Genomic DNA, 19,480 nt, shown 5'->3' on the forward strand with positions numbered 1-19,480 from the left:
GTTAAAGCTTACGAATTTTACCCCAGTATTTAATTCCTGCAGGGTAAATTTTGTCAAAAAACCATTCAAGAGAAGGTACAGGATAGCCCCTCTTAGTTCCAAGAATATTTAGCAATCTCTGATAATGAAGAATAATAGCATTATAAAATAAAACCCATTTAGGTTAAATCATAATGTAGAGTGATGTGAGTTAGTTGTTATAAGCCTCATGCAAACTATAGTTTCTTTGAAACAAGCCAACTTGAAAACATTGTGAGGATGTGCTGGCCATCTTATTATACAATTGGGAATGTACCATGTATCCATGCGGGTGTTGTTTCAGTTGTTAGTTAGTTAGTTTTATTGTTGTTGTTGTTGTTGTTATCCACCTGCAAGCTACAAATTCGGTAGCTAAAAAAAAGACATGGTCAGTATTCAACAAAGTACCGTATTTTTCGCTCTATAAGACGCACCAGACCCACAAGACGCACCTAGTTTTTGGAGGAGGAAAACAAGAAAAAAAATATTCTGAATCTTAGAAGCCAGAACAGCAAGAGGGATCGCTGCGCAGTTCTGTTCTTGCTGTTCTGGCTTCTGGGATAGCTGCGCAGCCTGCATTCGCGCCATAAGACGCACAAACATTTCCCCTTACTTTTTAGGAGGGAAAAAGTGAGCCTAATAGAGCAAAAAATATGGTAGTTCAATTAGCACAAGGATTTCTGTTAGTGCACTGAAACTTCCCCTTCCTCTCTGATCTCCATGTGCCCCTGTGCCCTCCGCAGATCTGCTTCAGAGGGTTGGGAGAACCCACAGAACAGATTTGGAGGGTGTGCAGTGAGCATGAGGAGAGTGAGGGAGGGAGAGAGTTATGTTGTGCAGCAAAGAGTTCTTGCACTAACAGAACTACTTTTTTTTTTATGTATTTTGGTCCTTTTAGGAAAAATCATTATAACTTAGTAAAACAAAACCTAGAAAATAAGGTTCCTGGCATGCCCTTAACACCAAATTCTGGGAGAGCATGTAGAATTTTTGAGCTAACTGCTATTCATAACCACAACTGGGTGAGGCTCAAAAATGAATGTCAAGTGTTAGGATTATTTTTTGTTTGCTTTTCAGCATGAAACTGTTTGCAATTTCAAACCAGCTCAAGCCTTAAGACTGACAAAGTTAAATAGGCCAATTAAAGTATATTTAGATCAACTAAGTAAGAGAAATAAAGGAACTTACCGCAAGCCATAACAAGGTAATGTGATGAACCTGAACATTGCCAGAAAAACTCTCAATGGGAGGAGTGTGAACACATAGAGAAAAGCATCCAGGCACAAAAAAATCCCAAAAATCATCAACTAGAGAGTAAAAGGAAAGAGAAATCAGAGTAAAAACAGTTACTTTAAAGATTTCCATGCTGATCAGCATCACAATACTAAGTCTATAACTTAGACAAAATACACAGAAAGCACTTACACACCAAAGACCTTATTAGAACTGCCACAAATACAGAATGCAGAAATCCTCACAAAACCAACATCAGCCAACAAAAGAATAACCAATACTTTCTAAAGGTTTGGAAGAACAACTATTTTTTCACAATTTCCCTAAACCTAAATGTGTGACACCATGCCAGTAAAGTAGTGGTCATGATGTTATGAGATTGAAGAACTACTTGTTTAGTCTGGGAAATTTTATGGAACAATACACTGTGCACTTGGAAAATGTTCAAGAAAATGTCTGCACTGTAAGAATCAGTCAAAGTTTGCAAACGTTCATGGCTCAATGAGTCCAATCTTTCCTCAATAGATGACCTATTCCTGGACACAATTTTAGATAATCAGCCCTGACCTTCCTTTCACATCATGGTGACTACAGTCAGTAGAGACAGGCAGCTTTTGCAGAAGTTATTTTAATTTTGAAAGTTGTCCCTCATATGGAACAATCTATGAAAAAATGTTCAGCTTTGCATACACTTGTATTTTTCAGTTTGTGAATTAGGGAATCCTGGGATTTCTCAATGAGAAATAAGAGAAATCAAATACAGCTTTTCTGCTGTTGACATCCCATACAAGCTATCCATATAGTAGGCACCTTCCTAGGTTGATACACCTTCTTAGTTGATGCAGAGTAACAATGAGGTCTAACGGGCCTGGCCAATGTCCCATGTGAACTGAAGGTGTGTTTTAGCCTGGAACATATGGCAAAACCATGTGTATTAAATAGATGTGGAAAATATTTCCTGAAGATAAGGAGGGTGAAAATAATTAGTTTATGGTTCATGCGTTATATGTTAACTGTATAGTATGGAATTGTGTACAGTACTGTTAAATCATCTTTAAAATGACTTCTGAGTTATCACTCTAAAAGGTTTTTTTAGAAACCCAGTAAGATTGATTAAATTAGATAAACATATTAATACTTAATCCCAATGTGTAAAAGTTATATTTGAAAAAAGAATCCCACCAATGTATTCCTATTTTATTCCTACCAGCCAATATTAAGTTCAAGTACAGTGGTGCCTCGCAAGACAAAATTAATCCGTTCTGTGAGGCTCTTCGTATAGCGGTTTTTTCGTCTTGCGAAGCAAGCCCATTGACAGCTTAGCGGATTAGCGCTATTAGCGGTTTAGCGGCTTTTAGCGGATCAGCTGATAAGCGGCTTATCAGCGGATCAGCTGATAAGCGGCTTAGGGCTTAGGAAAGGGGGGGGAAAGGGGAAAAACCCCGCAGGAACTCGCAAGACATTTTCATCTTGCGAAGCAAGGCCATAGGGAAATTCGTTTTGCGAAGCGCCTCCAAAACGGAAAACCCTTTCGTCTAGCGGGTTTTCCATCTTGCGAGGCGTTCGTCTTGCGGGGCACCACTGTACCACTGTTTCAGTGAGAGAACTAAGTAGATTCTTATGGGACATTACGTAGTCTGCTTTGGAGTCTTCAAAGAAGCTCACCACACTCAAAAAATATAATAGTTCAGGGAGCTCAGCTTGTCAGATACAACTATCTGTCCCCCAATGTACTTTCTGGGGATTCTCTCAAGTGTTTGGGGAGATTCAGGGAGAAGAGGGGAGGAAGCCCTGTCGAGCAAATGGAACTCCTTATTCAGGCTTCTGCTAGTGGGACTCCTTACCTGAATCCTGCCAACCGCTAACAACTTTACAGTTTAATAATAATAAATAATAATAATAATAATAATATAAATTTTATTTATACCCCGCCCTCCCCAGCCAAGACCGGGCTCAGGGCGACTAACACCAGATATAAAACAATTGATTGAAATACAACTTGAAAAACAAGATTAAAATACAACATTAAAATGCAGCCTCATTTCAGCAGAAACTCAAAATAAAGCACACATGAAAAAACCCCACAAACTTCTTGAAGCAGGAAAATAGGAAGGTGCCTTAAACAGAGTCAGACTGTTGGTCCATCTTGGTCAGCATCTAACTCTAGCATTTCAGAAAGGATGATGCAGGATGTAAGTGTTGTCAATTGTTTTTGCTCGGCATCTTTTACAATAGAAATGATGTTTATAGCACCTACATAAGGTTTACCCATGGAAATAAGTTTACAGATAAACCATTTACGAAGGGGTTCCCATTAGTGTGTCTCGTAGCCTGAAACAAGATCCACTCATAATGACTGGCATCTGCTGGCCTTTTTGCCAGGGGCAAGCCACTTTTAAAATTGAGCTACTGCTTTTCTCTTTGGCAGTGGAACTGCTGCAGAGAAAACAACAAGTGAAGCTCTGGCTGCACATGCTGTTCTCTTCAGTCCACACACCCTTTGGACACAAGCCTACACATTCAATTATGGTATCACCATACAAAAGTGATGCTTTTGGACTCCATACATAAGACACAGCCCTCAGACCGTGTACACGGAAAAAGTAATTTTTAAAATTATTTTTTGTTATTTAAAACCTATTCAGAAGGGCATGTTTAGAAAGTTCTGTTATGCTTTTAATAAAAGCAGAATTTGAATTTATCAGCCCAAGTAGAACGCTGAGAAAGTAGTTTACCTTTTCCAGCTCTCTTGGTATTCGCATGCACGTGTACACTCGTTCCCTCCTTTCTGTGTACTTCGCTTCATTATGTTCCAGGAAGTAACCCCTTGTAAGCTCTGCATTGATGAACCTCAATAGTGAAAGATCTGCAATAGAAGAGGGGAAATTTGTTTTAAAGCAAGTTGTACTTCAATAATAACAACTTTATTTTTTTAGGCTAAAAATATTTGTTTTCCAAGTTCAAAACATGTATTCCAAGAGTGGATGGGTTTAAATTAAGGCGGTTTAAATCAACATATTACCTATCACCACATAGTATCTTTTCAATGTTGTTGCTTTCCACTTCACATCTACTCCTTTTTTTCTCACAATTGAGCCCCAAAGCCCAGACGCAGAGTAAGCCAGCAATCAAAATGTTTGCTCATTGCAGCCCATGCGGTTAGAGGCAAGCAGGGAAGAAGATTTTACAGAACTGATCAGCTGTCAGCTATGGTTTGGTGGTCAACTGATGTAACGACAGACTATGGTTTGCCCAAATCAGGACGTCAGAGAGGAAATTTGGACATGTGAAGAGATGCAAGAAGGAAAGGGGAGAACACCAGCATGCTGATGGCCAAACTTTGGTTCAGAATTACAGTCCAGTCCATACATAATACCAAACCATGGTTGTTCTCAATTTGTCATTCAATTTTAAGACGTGATTAAATGTAGCTTTAACATTCTTGTATTTAGATTTAACTTTAATTTCCATCCACCCACTTCAAACATCTACCCATGTTATGAGCAACTTTAAAAGTGATTTTAGCTTTATTTTTTTATACAGATAGAATCAGAGAATAATTTTTTTTTTTTAGAAATGAAAGGGACCCCAAGGTCCAAAACCCTGCAATGCAAGACTAGACGACGCATCCTGCAATCTCTTTTGGAAATGGGAGATCTAGTGTTTACACAGAGCTCTTTAAACAAGAGCGGCATCCACATTTAATTCAGCAGATAAAAATTACCCATTTATGTTTTTCTTGACATGTTCAAGAAGAAAATACCCCAAAGCCTCATATGAACTCCAGAACAAATTTAGAGTTCCAAATCCATCTACTCATTCCACATAAAATAATGCCCCAAGTTAATGTGTAGCTGAAATGCAGACTTTGCAATTCATATTACACTTACTACACCTTACCACCCTATAGAGAGGAGCAACGCAACTCCCAATTCAAAAGTTTATATATATAAATGTGTGTGTGTGTGTGTGTGTGTGTGTGTACACACACACACACACGTGATAGATCAGCTCAGATTTGTTTATTTCTATCTACTCATCAGACTCATCAAAAACAAAACTTTAACAGTACAAAAGGAGCCAATTAAAAGCTATAAAAATCTGTTCTTGCTTAAATACCAGAATTTGTCTTCTGATCCACTTATGTGATTTTGTGGAATGGGTTTACTGTACCCCTGAGATACTATTAGAAAAACTACAGTGTATCATGTCATTATCTCTACAGAAAGAGGTCTGGTGAATAGAAAGTGGTACGGATGACATAGGCCAACTGAGGGCAGGGCTGGTGTCACCCTCCCAAACCCTGGAGATGACAATGCAGTCATTCCATACCTCCTTCCATTGACTTTGCACCATTTCCTTGTGCATGCACCCCAGTCTTACATGTCCCTGCTATGTCAGCTTGACCTTACTATTGATTGTTGTCTGCTCCAAAGGCACCCCTAAGACACACCTGAGCTCACCTGGGCTGTACCTCTGCCTTTCTGTCACATGTCTTTTGGCTCCTGTACCTTATCCACTTCATGCCAATGACTTGGGCTTCCCTCCTGTGACCACTCACATCTGAAATGATGGGCAAGAGCTGCCTATCACCTAACAGTCAATGTTAGCATCGAAAGCAGCTCAGCTATTTCAAAGTTTGCACGGTTTTACTAGAATTTGTAAAGCTTCAGAGACCACCTCTCTGACATTGTCACTATGCCAATTTTGATAAACTCACACAGAAATTCAGGGCAATCGCCACACAAAGTGAAAACTGCTACAGCTACATTCATGTTTATTGCCCCAATAAAGGCATTCATGTTTATTGCCCCAAGGCTGCAGAATGATATCTCCCCTAAGGTGCATTATTTGCCCATTCTGTTTCCCAGAAGAAGGTAAAGCACATCTATTTCAGCTTGCCTTTTGCTTGACTGGTTATTCTTTTGGGGGTTTTGGACTGTTTGTTGTTTTTAATCCACTGCAGATTTTGTATTCTGCTGAACCCTGGAAAAGTGGCTAGTAATTGTGCTTAATAAATATAATATAACCACTGGAATCTTGAACTCTTTGCTTCAAGAAGACACAGGGGAAAGTTGCACCAGTGCACCCCATTTTTATGTTTATTAAAAATATATACCAAATGGTAATTGCACTTTATCCTCTTTGGTGGAAAAATATATGAAAAGTTCTCAAGATGACAGGCTGAAATCTAATTAAACTATATCTACCTGATCCCAGAGAGCTCAGCAACTGTTGGCTCAATCCATTATAGACTATTTATTACTCCCTAGCTCAATTTCTGCAGCATGAGCCAAGAGCTATGCTCAGGAAACACAGATCCTGCCATGTCATCTGCCTAGTAAACAAAATCGCCGCTGTTCTGAACCTAATTTTTTAAAACAAGATTTAAAGAACAGAACTAACCTTTACAACCAAAAGCCACTGAAGTTCAACTGTGAAATCATTAGGTCAAGCACAAGTCAGGTAACCACAAACATATAAAAAATATTGGAGTGGGGAATCACCTTCTCTACTGTTAACTCTACAATGGGAATGAAACTCTTATTTGCAGAGAATGAAACTACTATCTGACAAGTAAGGAACTTAAATGCATATCCAAAATCTCTGAATACAGTATAAAGGTTCCAATTTTGGTTAAGTAACTTGTGTATTCTGGAACGTTCACAAAGTACAGCCAGCTTCAAATATTTGCACATGTATATGAACTGCAGCTTTTCCAAACAAAAGAAACAGGTATGATGCAATAAAAAAGGTTGGCTGCACAAGGGCATTTGTAACAGTCGTTGCATAAAGACAATAAACTGAACCATAACTTGGTGGATTGTAAGTAAAATGAGTGTTTTACCAAGAATGCTTTTTATTTCAATCAGCTCCGGTGATTGGCAAGGTGGATTGCTTCTTGAAATGGTAAAAGGATATTTTGATATATATCTTGGCAAGGGAAAAAACCAAGAATAAAATATAAGATACTGATAGAGCCCCCCTGCCAGATCTGAGACTTTATTTTGAGGCATCCTGCCTATGTTGGTTAAAGGAGTGGTTGTCATTAAAGAATTCACATATTTTAGACTTAGAAGGGCATGACATTAAGTTTGGTTGGCATGCATATCTGTGGTATGAAAAGTTGAAAATACATAGAGGTTTCACAAATCATATTATTGGAGGGGGGGATGATTATAAGTATAAAAATTTGTTGGAATGGAAAACACCACTTTGGCTCTCGCCTTTAGAAGCCATAGAGGTGTATAGGAAGGAAAACTGGGCAACTTAAAGAAGCTTAATAACAGAGGAGGGTGGCAAGTTTAAGTTTAAAAAGTTTGAAGAATTACCAGGAATGTTAACAACTTGGTTACAATATCACCATTCAAATGAAGTGTTTAAAATGGATTAAAAGCTGGGTTTTGTGACTCAAAACCTCTCAGTTAGAGAGACACCTGCTAAATAGTAGTATTAAAGTGATGTCAAAAATCCTTTGTTTTCCATTCTAATAGCATCTTCTACAAGTGAAATCTTAAGTGATACATTGGGACATCGACATAGGACATAATATAGAAATGTCGGCATGGAAGTGATTATGGAATGTAGATTTAAAATTTACTGCATGTTATGGGCTAAAGGAAATTTATTTGAAAATGATTTATAGATGGTTTAACTTGGAAATGTAGTAAAAGTATTATAAATATAAGCAACCGCAGAAAGAGGGAAAGTGGAGATTGAAATAAGATACTGGAATTTGATTGTTGAAAATGTTTTCTTTTCTTTCGTTTGTTTGCTGTAAAATGGAAAATTATAAATAAACTTTTTAAAAAAAACCATTGTGGTTTATCACCAAACCACAATGTTTGGCTGGTGATTGGATTGGATTGATCTTTATTACGGCCATTGGCCCGTTACACGACAGTTTCCCATACCAACATATTATACTTAAACCTCCAAATTTAAAATCGCCAAAACTTACAAAAGACAAACAGTAACCGAAGCAAAACAAAAACAAAAACCACCATCATACCTTACAGTAAATTTGTAACCTATACATGCCCTCTGCTCATAAATTAATCAAGGATATCAGTGGTGATATCGCCTAAAACATAGATCATGGTTTTTGGGCTGGTGATAAATCACAATGCTGAAAATCCAACATCGCCCACCCTACTGTGGGGGAGGTCTCTACTAATAAAAAGAAAAAAGGTGGTTGCTCTTTTCTATTAATTAGAGATTTCCCTTTAAATCTATTTGGAAGCTGCGGCTCATGCAGAACATCATGGCACTGTTGACAGCTAACAAGGAGAAGCATGCACACGTTTGACTAGTCTTCAGCCACTGCCCTGGTCCCCAGTCAGTTTCTGGGTCAAATTCAACATGTTGCTTTAAACTTTAAAGACCTGGGTGGTGTGAAGGTGTCAGATAGCACCTCTATGTTAGCCTGTCAAGATGAGGGTCCTGCTCAAGTTATCATCATTAAGGGAACTTAAGACATCAACAGGGTCAAGCCCTTCTTAGGAGTAGCCTTAAAAATTCAAAACAAGCAAACACGAGAAGTTGTCATTTGATATTGGTCATTCACAAAGCTGTGCAAGGCCCATCTACCTAAATACAACTCTGGCAAATAAAAGCTGGTCTAATTTTTTTTTGCCTTGTGCACATTTAGAACTTAAATGACATAACTATATTTTCAAATAACTCTGCAACTAAGATGACCATAGCACTATTCTATCAAGGTTGTCCATGATTTTTGTCTTTTGCTACTCCTGAAGAAATTAATAAATATTACATTTTTTAAAAAAAGAAGTGTGCTTAAATCTATTTTTTAAAAATATTAACGAATCTAAGAAAAGATCTGTAGGATCAGACCAAAGCCCTACCTAGCCGAACATCTTGTTCCCCACAGTAGCAAGCCAAATGCTCCTGGGAAGCTGGACACAAGGACAAAATGTTGTTTCCCCCCAGCAATTGATATTCAGAGACTTCCAGTCCTTGAAGGAGTATATAGCCATCATAACTAGTAGCCTCAACCTCCATGAATTTCTCTATTTCCCCTGGCTATCACTACATCTTCTGGTAGCAAATTCCACAGTTTAACTCTGCACCATGTATTTCCTTTTGTCTGTCTGAATCTCAAAAAAAAATCAGTTTCACGGGATGGCACTAGGTTCTAGTATTAAGACAGTAAGAAAAACATAACTAGTCACTTATTTCATACCACTCATAATTTTATAAACCTCTATCTCTAACTAGGATTTAGTGTAGGGTCACCTCACCACTCGCCAGTTCCATGATAAATTGTTCTAGGCTTGGAACTGTCATTTATGATATCTAGAAATTTATTTATCTTGACTGGAACATGCATTTACTCAGTATATATGAAGGAGACTAAAGCCACAGATTACTATCATGCTTTCCCTTTCGGAAGCCAATATCAACCGGAAAATTTTGGTAAAGGTAAAGGGACCCCTGACCATTAGGTCCAGTCGCGGACGACTCTGGGGTTGCGGCACTCATCTCGCTTTTTTGGCCGAGGGAGCCGGCGTTCAGCTTCCGGGTCATGTGGCCAGCATGACTAAGCCACTTCTGGCGAACCAGAGCAGCACACGGAAACACCGTTTACCTTCCCGCCAGAGCGGTACCTATTTATCTACTTGCACTTTGACGTGGCTTGCACTTTGACGTGACTAGGTTGGCAGGAGCAGGGACCGAGCAACGGGAGCTCACCCCGTCGCAGGGATTCGAACCACCAACCTTCTGATAGGCAAGTCCTAGGTTCTGTGGGGGCAATAATTTGTTTCCAGTACTAAATTACTTTTTGGACCCCATATTGCCACTCACAACAATTCTGTATAGGAGTCGGTCCTATCTGAAATATCGCCTCCAGTATGCTTTTCCTATACAGTTTGTATGCAAAGATCACAATTATGCTCACTACAGGCAACCCCCCCCCCCCCCCCGTTTATGTGGGGGTTACATTCCGAGGCACTGTCCATGCTAGTGAAATCACGTATATTTGAAACACCATTGGAAAAACCTGCAAACACCCCATTCCGCCCCTTCCCTGTCACGTCTGGATTTGGCGTGAAGCACGTATGCATAGTTGCACACATACTGAACACACATAAATGGGAGGTTGGTTCCTTCACAGGCAGCGACATAGGGAAAGTGTTCTAATGGCAATTTCTCTCTAGCTCCCTGTCATTTCCCCCCTATAATGTACACATTAAGTTGTTCCAATACTTCTGGTACTCTTAATGATTGTGATCCCATTTTCCTGGGACTGTTTTCCAACTGGACAAGGACAACAACAGCTGTGATGGGGATAAATGGCCAGTTTATGCCACATGTATTTTTAGTTGCCAGCATCATCTTTTTAGGCACCCAGGAAAACAGGTGTCTGGGGGTTTTCCAGCCCTGTTCACAGCCATTTTAATGGGAAGTGCATTAAAGTGGTAACGCCTTTGGACTTACTGCTTTTGTGACCACAGGCAGTCAGAATATGTGTATTAAGGTATGTTAAAAAGCATTAATAAAGTTACTTTTCCTATCAGAACTCAGCATCAAATTTCTACAGCTTAAGAGCATCACAGAGCCTATCCAAATGTTGTCATTTTAAGAATACACCCAAGATTTAGGTGAGTACTTAAAAATGTTACAGGTTAACATTGTAAACAATGTTTCGTAGAATCATAGAATTGTAGACCATGAATTGTAGACCACAAGGGTCATGTACTCCAACCCCCTGCAATTCAGGAATCTTTTGCCCAATGTGGGGCTTGCTCAAACCCATAATTCTGAGATTAAGAATCTCATGCTCTACTGACTGAGCTATCCAAGCAGTTTGAAAATACACATAGTATATAGGTACCCTTATCAGAGAGCAGGGATGGCTGCAACTTCCTTTTGAGGGTACACCTGGTGGCAAACCCAGACCTGCTGCTGTGTAATGTGTAAAGCAAGCAATTTCTTCTTCCAAAGCCAAGAACCGAACTTCCCTTATTTTATTAATTTGAATTAAACATTCTCCTTACTGAAAGTCTGTTATCATTTCCAAACTTTTAGACTGCCCAAAATATATTTTGTTGCAAAGCAGCAATCTGATAGCAATGAAAGAAAGATCATCAGTAACAGAGCATTCTAAACAAGGAAGCCTTATATACTGGATAGCTCAGTTGGTTAGAGTGTGGTCCTGACAGTGCAGGTTCAATCCCAGTAATTGGATTGCAGGTTCAATCCCAGTAAGGGACAGGTGCATATTCCTGCATTGCAAGGTGCTGGACTAGACCAGAGCTTTCCAAACTTTCCATGTTGGTAACGTGCTTTTTAGACATGACACAGCAATTCAATTTTACTAGCAAACCAGAGGTTAAACTAACCCCTTTCCAGCCCCAGGAGGAGCGTGGGGCGTGTTTACATGGCACACCTACACACTGCAGCTGACACACAAATGTGTTGCAACACACAGTTTGGAAAACTCTGGACTAGATAACCCTCAGGGTCCCATCCAACTCTATGATTCTATGAGACCATAGAATTATAACAAATATAACCTCTTAATACCATTTCTTTGAATTACAATAAAGCTGCAGTCCTAAACTCAGTTTTCTGGAAGTAAGCCCCTGTGAATTAAACAGGACTGAATTCTGAGTGGAATTTTTAGGACTGAACTATAAGACTGTAATTCTCTGTAAAATTAACAGGTGTAAAACGCAAAGAACACAGTGGGACTTACTGTATTTTTTCATGTATAAGATGCCCCCATGTATAAGACGCCCTCCAAATTAAGAAAACATCCTTCAGCACTAACAGTGTATAAGATGAGCCCCAATTTCAAACCAATTTTTTTGGTAAAAAAAACCTAGTCTTATACACAGGAAAATATGGTACTTCCAAAGAAATATACTGATGATTTTACAGTGGATCACTAGCCTGCAAGGGTTATATGAGAATTATCTGAGATATTAATGTGTTTAAAAGTATAATTCACAGAATTGCAGAATGGTTTCTGTATTTTATTCAAAGCTGTGCAAAGAAGTGTTTAGCATATCCTGAAAAGCAGTCTTATTATATTTGTATCCCAACCTTCCTATAAGAACTCAGGGTAGCATACATGGACACTAAACAACATTAAATCTTGAATATGAGAATTTACAATATAGATCAAGCTATAATTATTTGCTTCCCCAACCCCTTGGTGCCATAACTACACTCACAACCATGTTACAACCATGATCCTCTTGTTTTCTATCTTTGACTAGAAGTGGCACACTACTCAATACAGGCTTAGATGAGCCAATGTGTCTGGCTGTTAGCCAGCAAGTTGGTGTTTTGATAGCCTACCCAGGGATGGCTGTGGGCAGTATTGCAGGGGGTTGGACTACATGACCCTCAGAATCCCTTCTAACTCTACAATTCTGTGATTCTATGTTCACTTTCACCACGCCCCCTCAATTTAATAGAACACTTTCCAATTTTATGAAATCACACTTTGTCAGTTCAGACAGCAAACTGGTATGATCAAACCAGTAAGCACCCTACTTTTATTAAATGAAGTGCTCAAGGGGAGGAAGTGGCAAACTAAGCGAGCCACTAAGCAAACTAGTAAAAGATAGAAGGATGTAAAGCACATTTGTTAATTATTTCAGTTACAATTTGCTTTGCTGACCACTAGGTTCTTATTAACAGGCTTCCAAGATTATCTTCAACAAAGCTAATAAAAACCATTTTGCCATCAGACACATCTTGTATATTTATTTTAATGACGTTTGATACCATTAATCATTCGCCTGAACCAGTTTTGTGCAATGGGCACTGTTGACATTGTTTTGCAGTGGCTCCAGTCCTATCCCTGGGGTCAGTTTCAAATGACAGAATTGGATTATTATCTCAACCCTGTATAAGCAGTGTTAGAAACTGGGATTGAAAAGCTATTCGCCACATCGTTCCTGGTTCCTTGGCACAAAACAGAATGGCTAGTCAGCTCTCCCCCCCCCCCCATGGAGCAGCACTTTCTATTTATTTATTTTTAAATTCATGAATACAAAATTCACATTAGTGACACATTGTTAATAGCAATTGGACACCACAAATATAAATGGTGCTCGGCCCCTGCAGTTTTGGCCAAAACAATAGTCATTTGAAAAAATTATATTTACGAATACCAGCATGTATATAAATTTTTTATGTGTATGTGTTATGTAAAGTATTGTGCTAGATTCGTGAAGGCGCTGGGACACCTCAATGTTCAGAGAGCCCCCTGTGCAATGTCAGGACATCACACAGCATTGCGTATGGGTGCTCTCAATCCTCTGATTGCGTGTGGGTGCCTCTGATGTAAAGCCATTGGAGCTGTCATTAGGAGATTTGGGGAGAAGTGTAATCAGTACATTAATGCAGTCAACTCTATTTCTCTGTAATATTTTGACTCAGAAGAGGCCACATTAGCCGTGAACCAGTGCCTGGACTCTGTGATGGGCTGGAAGAAGGCCAACAAACTGACACTAAATTCCAACAAGACAGAAGCACTGTGGTTGGGTAGGTCACAAGTCCAGAAAATTTGTTTGCTGGGGGTTGCACTTCCCATGAAGGAGCACATTCCTAGTCTGGGGGTTGGAGCCATCTCTGATGACTTCATGATCTATGGGTTTCTTTACCAGCTCTTTCCATTTCTAGGCCAGGATAGCCTGAGAACTGCCACCCAGGTACTGGTCCTCCAGAATCATCAAATTGTAGAGTTGGAAGGGTTCTTGAGGATCATGTAGTCCAACCTTGTGCAATGCAGTATTATATAGCTGTCCCACATGGGGATCAAACCTGTGACCTTGGTGTTATCAGCACCATGTTCTAACCAACTGAGCTATCCAGTGGTCACCAATGGATTACTATCATGCGTTGTACATGGGGCTGCCCTTGAGGTTGACCTGGAAAAGCTGCAGCTAGTGTAGAATGAGGCAGCTCAACTGCTCAGAGGGGCAGAATTCTGCTGTTGAAAGAAGAAGAAGAAGAAGAAGAAGAAGAAGAAGAAGAAGAGGAGGAGGAGTTTGGATTTGATATCCCGCTTTATCACCACCCGAAGGAGTCTCAAAGCGGCTAACATTCTCCTTTCCCTTCCTTGCCCACAACAAACACTCTGTGAGGGGAGTGGGGCTGAGAGACTTCAGAGAAGTGTGACTAGCCCAAGGTCACCCAGCAGCTGCATGTGGAGGAGCGGAGACGCAAACCCGGTTCACCAGATTACGAGTCTACCGCTCTTAACCACTACACCACACTGACCAATTACAGTGGCTGCTAATTAGCTACTGGGCCAAGTTCAAGATACACAAAGCCCCATAAAGATTGGGGCCAGGGTTCCGAAAAGCTAATCAAATCCTTTACATGCCCAACCAATCATTGCACACTGCAGGAGAAGGCATCCTGTTCACAACATCTTACCAGGAGAGCTATTCTACAGCATGTTGAAATTAAGCCTTTATTATGACAGCAGCTACCTTTCAGAACTCCTTCCTGTTATGCCTGAGACAGGTGACATCTCTGTGATCTCTCCGATGTCTGTTGAAGACTTTCCTCTTTCAGTAAGCCCTTTAAGTGGAGATTCCACCTCCCCACTCCACCCCGTCCCAGTTAGTACCTGTACTGAATGGAAATGGTCTTTAGATATGTAAATGTTTTTATATATGTAAATGTTTTATATCTTTGTTGTATTGTGAAATTCCTTTGAGATGCTTTATAGTGATTCACAGATGAAATAAATAATTTAAGAGCTCCCTGTTATTATAAATCTTAAATCAATGTTCATCGTAATGATAGACCTTAAAAGGTGACATGTCATGCTAGATTACAGTTGAGTAACATTAACAAGCCAGAACAAACATTGAGTTCACACTCTCCACCCTTCTCTCCTTCTCCTGTATAGCCAGGGATAAGAGTTTGTATGTTTAAATCATGGTATGCAGTTTCATTCGTACCCAGTGTTTGAAACTCCCATTATTCCAGGAGAATTTTGCGAGAGAGAATTTCATTAGTACAAGCAGTTTCTGAGCTCTGGCAGCTTAACACCCCTACCCACCCTGCTTATACAACAGGTAAAGTTATCAGTGTCCCTGTATTTAACCTGTGCAAAGAAGACATTGCAGCTGTTGCTGCATATTGATTGGTGCTTTCGGCTAATGTGGGGAAAATATTATCATGTAACATAATGATGGGTTATGTGGTGCTATTGACAGGGACACTTTAAGAATAGGTACTGGTCTTGCTACTTTAATTTTTGTTTCTGCAGCTACTTTTGTGCTGCTGACATAGATGCAATCCTTCAGAAACATTTCCAGTAGTAATATGGCCATCTTTTACAGACCACAGGATATCCCACTAGGCACTTTTTTCTATTTTATAATAATAATAATTTTATTATTTGTACCCCACCCCTCCAACCAGGCCATCCCAAGTCAAGCCAATTTGCCAGTGAGGTTACACATTAGTACAGTTTCATCCACATGAAGAGCCGCAGACTTCTGTGACATAATACCCTAGTCCAGAATGTTATAGAATCTGTGAGTGTCATGAAGAGGAAAAACCATTGCAGCTTTGAGCAAAAACCTAAACTTAATTTTTACATAATCTAATCAGCTCCAATTCCAATAAAGAAATGTATGAGGTTTGCATGTGTTACAAAATTAGTTTCCTATCTGTCCATATTTCATGGGCACTAGCAGTGCTATTATCTATATAGAACAGATGCCTGCAATTTTAACACTATTTGTTTCCTCACATAGCAAAGTATTTCTAGCACCTCCTAATTTTTTCCTTTTTTGAACACAGTTTTTTTGGGAATGATATGATAAAATGATGCCTGCTTCCCTTTGAACAATACTTATAATTCTGGAATAAAGCACACTATCTATTTGACATCTAGCAGCTTTGTCGTATAATTGTTCTATCACCTACTGCTGATAGTAATTATTCAGACAGCCCAAATACCGTATTTTTCGCTCTATAAGACGCACCAGACCACAAGACGCATCTAGTTTTTGGAGGAGGAAAACAAGAAAAAAAGTATTCTGAATCTCAGAAGCCAGAACACCAAGAGGGATCGCTGCGCAGTGAAAGCAGCAATCCCTCTTGCTGTTCTGGCTTCTGTGATAGCTGTGCAGCCTGCATTCACTCCATAAGACCCACACACATTTCCCCTTACTTTTTAGGAGGGAAAAAGTGAGTCTTATAGAGCAAAAAATACGGTAGTTCTTCTGCTCTTGAGTTCATTTTCCTGACAATTAACCCTAATTTAAATCTGAAATATAGACTTTTAAAATCTCTAAATCGTGTCTCCTGAACCAGAAATGGAGAATGTCAGTGTACCCAACGACTTCTAAGGTGTACTCTAGTAGTAAATACACAATTTAAAATTAAACAGGACAAACCTCGTTTTAAACTCTGCACTCAATTCTCTGTGTGTGCATTGACACTTTCCATCCTATAGGTCAAGACACTAGAATTGTGAGCTGACAAAACCCACCTATACTGTCACATCCAATGCTATTATCTCCACTCCGGAGCAGAAAAAACAATTTTACACAGATGAGTAGTTATATATGTTCAAGCGATAACCTCTTTCCACACCTAGATACTGCATCAATACATTCTGATGAGCTGCAGAATCTCTAAGCGTTTTTTTCCCAAACCTCAGTGCCTAAAATTAGATTCCCAAAAATAACTTACTGCCTTTGTCGACATGCCTAATAAACTTCAGCGACTAACTATGTATCAGAACGGGTGCGCACCAAGAGCCTGACTTAGCAAGAGAAATGTGGAGCAGTACACAAGCTTCACCTTAGGTGCTTGTAAAACTAAATTCCTCCAAACTTTTGACAGCACCGAATCTCAAACTTGGAAAAGGCAAGAACAGCAGAGCCAATCAGAGAGCAGTTGGCAAGGCTGTCATGAGAGAGAGAGAGAAATCCTCTTAAGTACTTGACTTCAGAGGAACTCTTGTACTGTCTTCCAGAGTAGAACTGCCGGATTCACTTCTTGGTGCACAAAACACGCACGCAGCAGGAATGCTATTTCTACTTCTACAACCTCCTTGCCACCTTTAGATTTAAAAGAGCAGCAACACTTGGCTAAGAGAGGACAACTTTCAGCTTTGATTTCTGCTCACTCACTCACTCACTTCCTTCTGCCCCCCTGCTTCAAACGCTGTCTGCCAAAAGTCACTCGCCACCCAAATCTCTCCATGCTCCTGAATGCACTCAGCCCTTCATTTCTAGGGAGGACAAAAATTACATAATAATAATTTATTATTTGTACCCCACCCATCTGGCTCGGTTTCCCCGGCCACTCTCTCTGGGCAGCTTGCAACAAAACACTAAAATACAATAACCTATTAAACATGAAAAGCTTCCCTAAACAGGGCTGCCTTCTGATGTCTTCTAAAAGTTTAGTAGTTATTTTTCTCTTTGACATCTGGTGGGAGGGCCGCATGGGAGGTCTTGCCCTTGCACCCTGCGCAAGACCCACCTCGCCACCTATGAACACCCACGAAACACTCCCGACTAAGTGCAAGGTGCATTTATTTTTCTCGGAGAGAAACTGGCGCCGTAACCACAGCAGCCCCTTTTCGTTCCCACCTCTTGGGAAAATCTAAATTTGACTCCTGCCGCCCCCAAACAACCGAGAAGCGGCATGGGCTCGAGTTCGCGTGAGAAGAAGAAACACTCTGCACGTGCCCAGAGGCACTGCGCTTTTCTTTTCCAGCCCGCCGCGATGCACTCTGTACATGCTCGCGGGCGCGCCTGCCTGTCTTTCCAGCCCCCGCAGGCCCCCCCCCCGCCTCACCTGAGGCCCCGCCGCGCTTCTGCTGCCTGCGGTGGTCGCTCTCGTAGAAGCCGAGCGTCTCGGCGGCGCGTTGCTGCTGCTGCTGCTGCCCGGGGCCGGGCGACGGCGGGCTGGAGGCGGGCGGCGCGGACCGAGCCGGGGACGGCTGAGGGGAGCGGCACTCGCCGCCCGTGAAGCTGCTCCGCCGCTGCTGCCCGGAGCCCGGCTGGAGCAGGGAGAGCTCCGGGGGGCCGCCGCCGCCAACACCGCCGCCCCCCCGCCGCCCGCCTTCCCCGCTCCCGGCGGAGGCGGCATCGGCGACGCCCGCCATCTTCACGCGAGCGGCAGCCACAAACTCCGCTCCGCGCGGCGGAGGCGGCGGCTGCTGCTGCTGCTGAGGGAAGCCTCCGCTGGCCCGCCGGAGCACGTCATCGCCGCGCGACAAGGAGCGCACCAGACGGGCCCACCTCTCCAGCGCGCGCGAGCGGCGAGCGGTCCTGGCGGCCATCTTGACGGAGGCAGGAGGGGCGTTGCCATAGCAACCGCCCCCGCGCGGCCTGCTGCTGCTGCTTCTCCTCCTCCTGTCGCCCAGCCCGAAGCCTCACAGCGACGACGCGGAGAGCGGGCGGGAGCGAAGGGAAGCGGGCCCAGCCTCCTCTGGCAGAGTTTCAGCCCGAATAACAACAACACACCCAGTCGAAACAAAAATAAAAATAAAATAAAACAATCCCCCGACGTGCTCGTATTATATCGTTTGCCAGCCCGTGCGGAACGAAATAAAGCACCTTTAAACTCGTGCAATTGGAGGCACCGTTTGCTGAGAGCCCCAAAGCCCCGAGGACTTTATTCCCTAAACGGAAAATAAGCTGGGAAAGTTACTTCTTCTTCCCCACCCGCTACTCCTGCGCTTCTCCGGTGGGGCTGCTGCCTGGGCGCTTCCCTCTTTGAACCGCGCTTAGGATGGGGCTGCGCGCAAACGAAGCTCAGGTTTCCCATCTGGGATGCGCAGCTCGGGGCGCCCCCAGCGAATCCCACCTGAGCAGCTGCAGAGGACAAAACTGTAAAAGTTTGCTTCGTTTTGTTTAAGAGAGCATTGAAGGAAGCAGGAATGTAGGGACTTGCATTTGAAGTTTTTTTTTTTATTACTATTTTTCCCACCCTCTGCCTGCTCCAAGAATAAACACTCCTTGCTCTCAGCTAGTAAAGCTTAAAACTACAATCCTATAAAGGGCCCTATTAATACACTGGGATTTGTTTCCAAGTAAACAAGCAGAGGCTAGGAATGTAATTTTCTTCTAGATTTCTGGAAAGGAGAGGTGAAAAACCATTCTCATACGTCTTTAGCAATGGGTGTAGCCAGGAACCTTAGTTTGCTGTATATTTTTATTTATTTTTATTGATTTGTCTATGTCTTTAGATCAGTGCTTTCGTTTAA

At 41.4% G+C, this 19,480-nt stretch overlaps 1 protein-coding gene across 1 annotated transcript; it reads right to left on the bottom strand.

The window, feature by feature from the left end:
* Window positions 1–1,186: 1,186 nt before the first annotated feature.
* On the bottom strand, window positions 1,187–18,589 carry LOC310851990 (transmembrane anterior posterior transformation protein 1 homolog). The gene is made up of 3 exons (XM_083754699.1): window positions 18,067–18,589; window positions 3,987–4,117; window positions 1,187–1,325 (listed from the first exon to the last, which is right to left on the bottom strand). The coding sequence occupies exons 1-3, from the start codon at window positions 18,551–18,553 to the stop codon at window positions 1,203–1,205; spliced, it is 741 nt and encodes a 246-aa protein (XP_083610825.1). The 5' UTR covers window positions 18,554–18,589; the 3' UTR covers window positions 1,187–1,202.
* Window positions 18,590–19,480: the final 891 nt, after the last annotated feature.

This window comes from Podarcis gaigeae (genome assembly GCF_964106915.1).
Source record: "Podarcis gaigeae genome assembly, chromosome: 9".
NCBI lineage: Eukaryota > Metazoa > Chordata > Lepidosauria > Squamata > Lacertidae > Podarcis > Podarcis gaigeae.

Coding starts and splice junctions, on each gene's coding strand:
- LOC310851990 (XM_083754699.1), bottom strand. CDS start 18,553: ATGGCCGCCAGGACCGCTCGCCGCTCGCGCGCGCTGGAGAGGTGGGCC. Junction 4,118..18,066: donor GAAGCGCGGCGGGGCCTCAG/GTGAGGCGGGGG, acceptor CTTCTATTGCAG/ATCTTTCACTATTGAGGTTC. Junction 1,326..3,986: donor TACCAAGAGAGCTGGAAAAG/GTAAACTACTTT, acceptor TTTACTCTCTAG/TTGATGATTTTTGGGATTTT.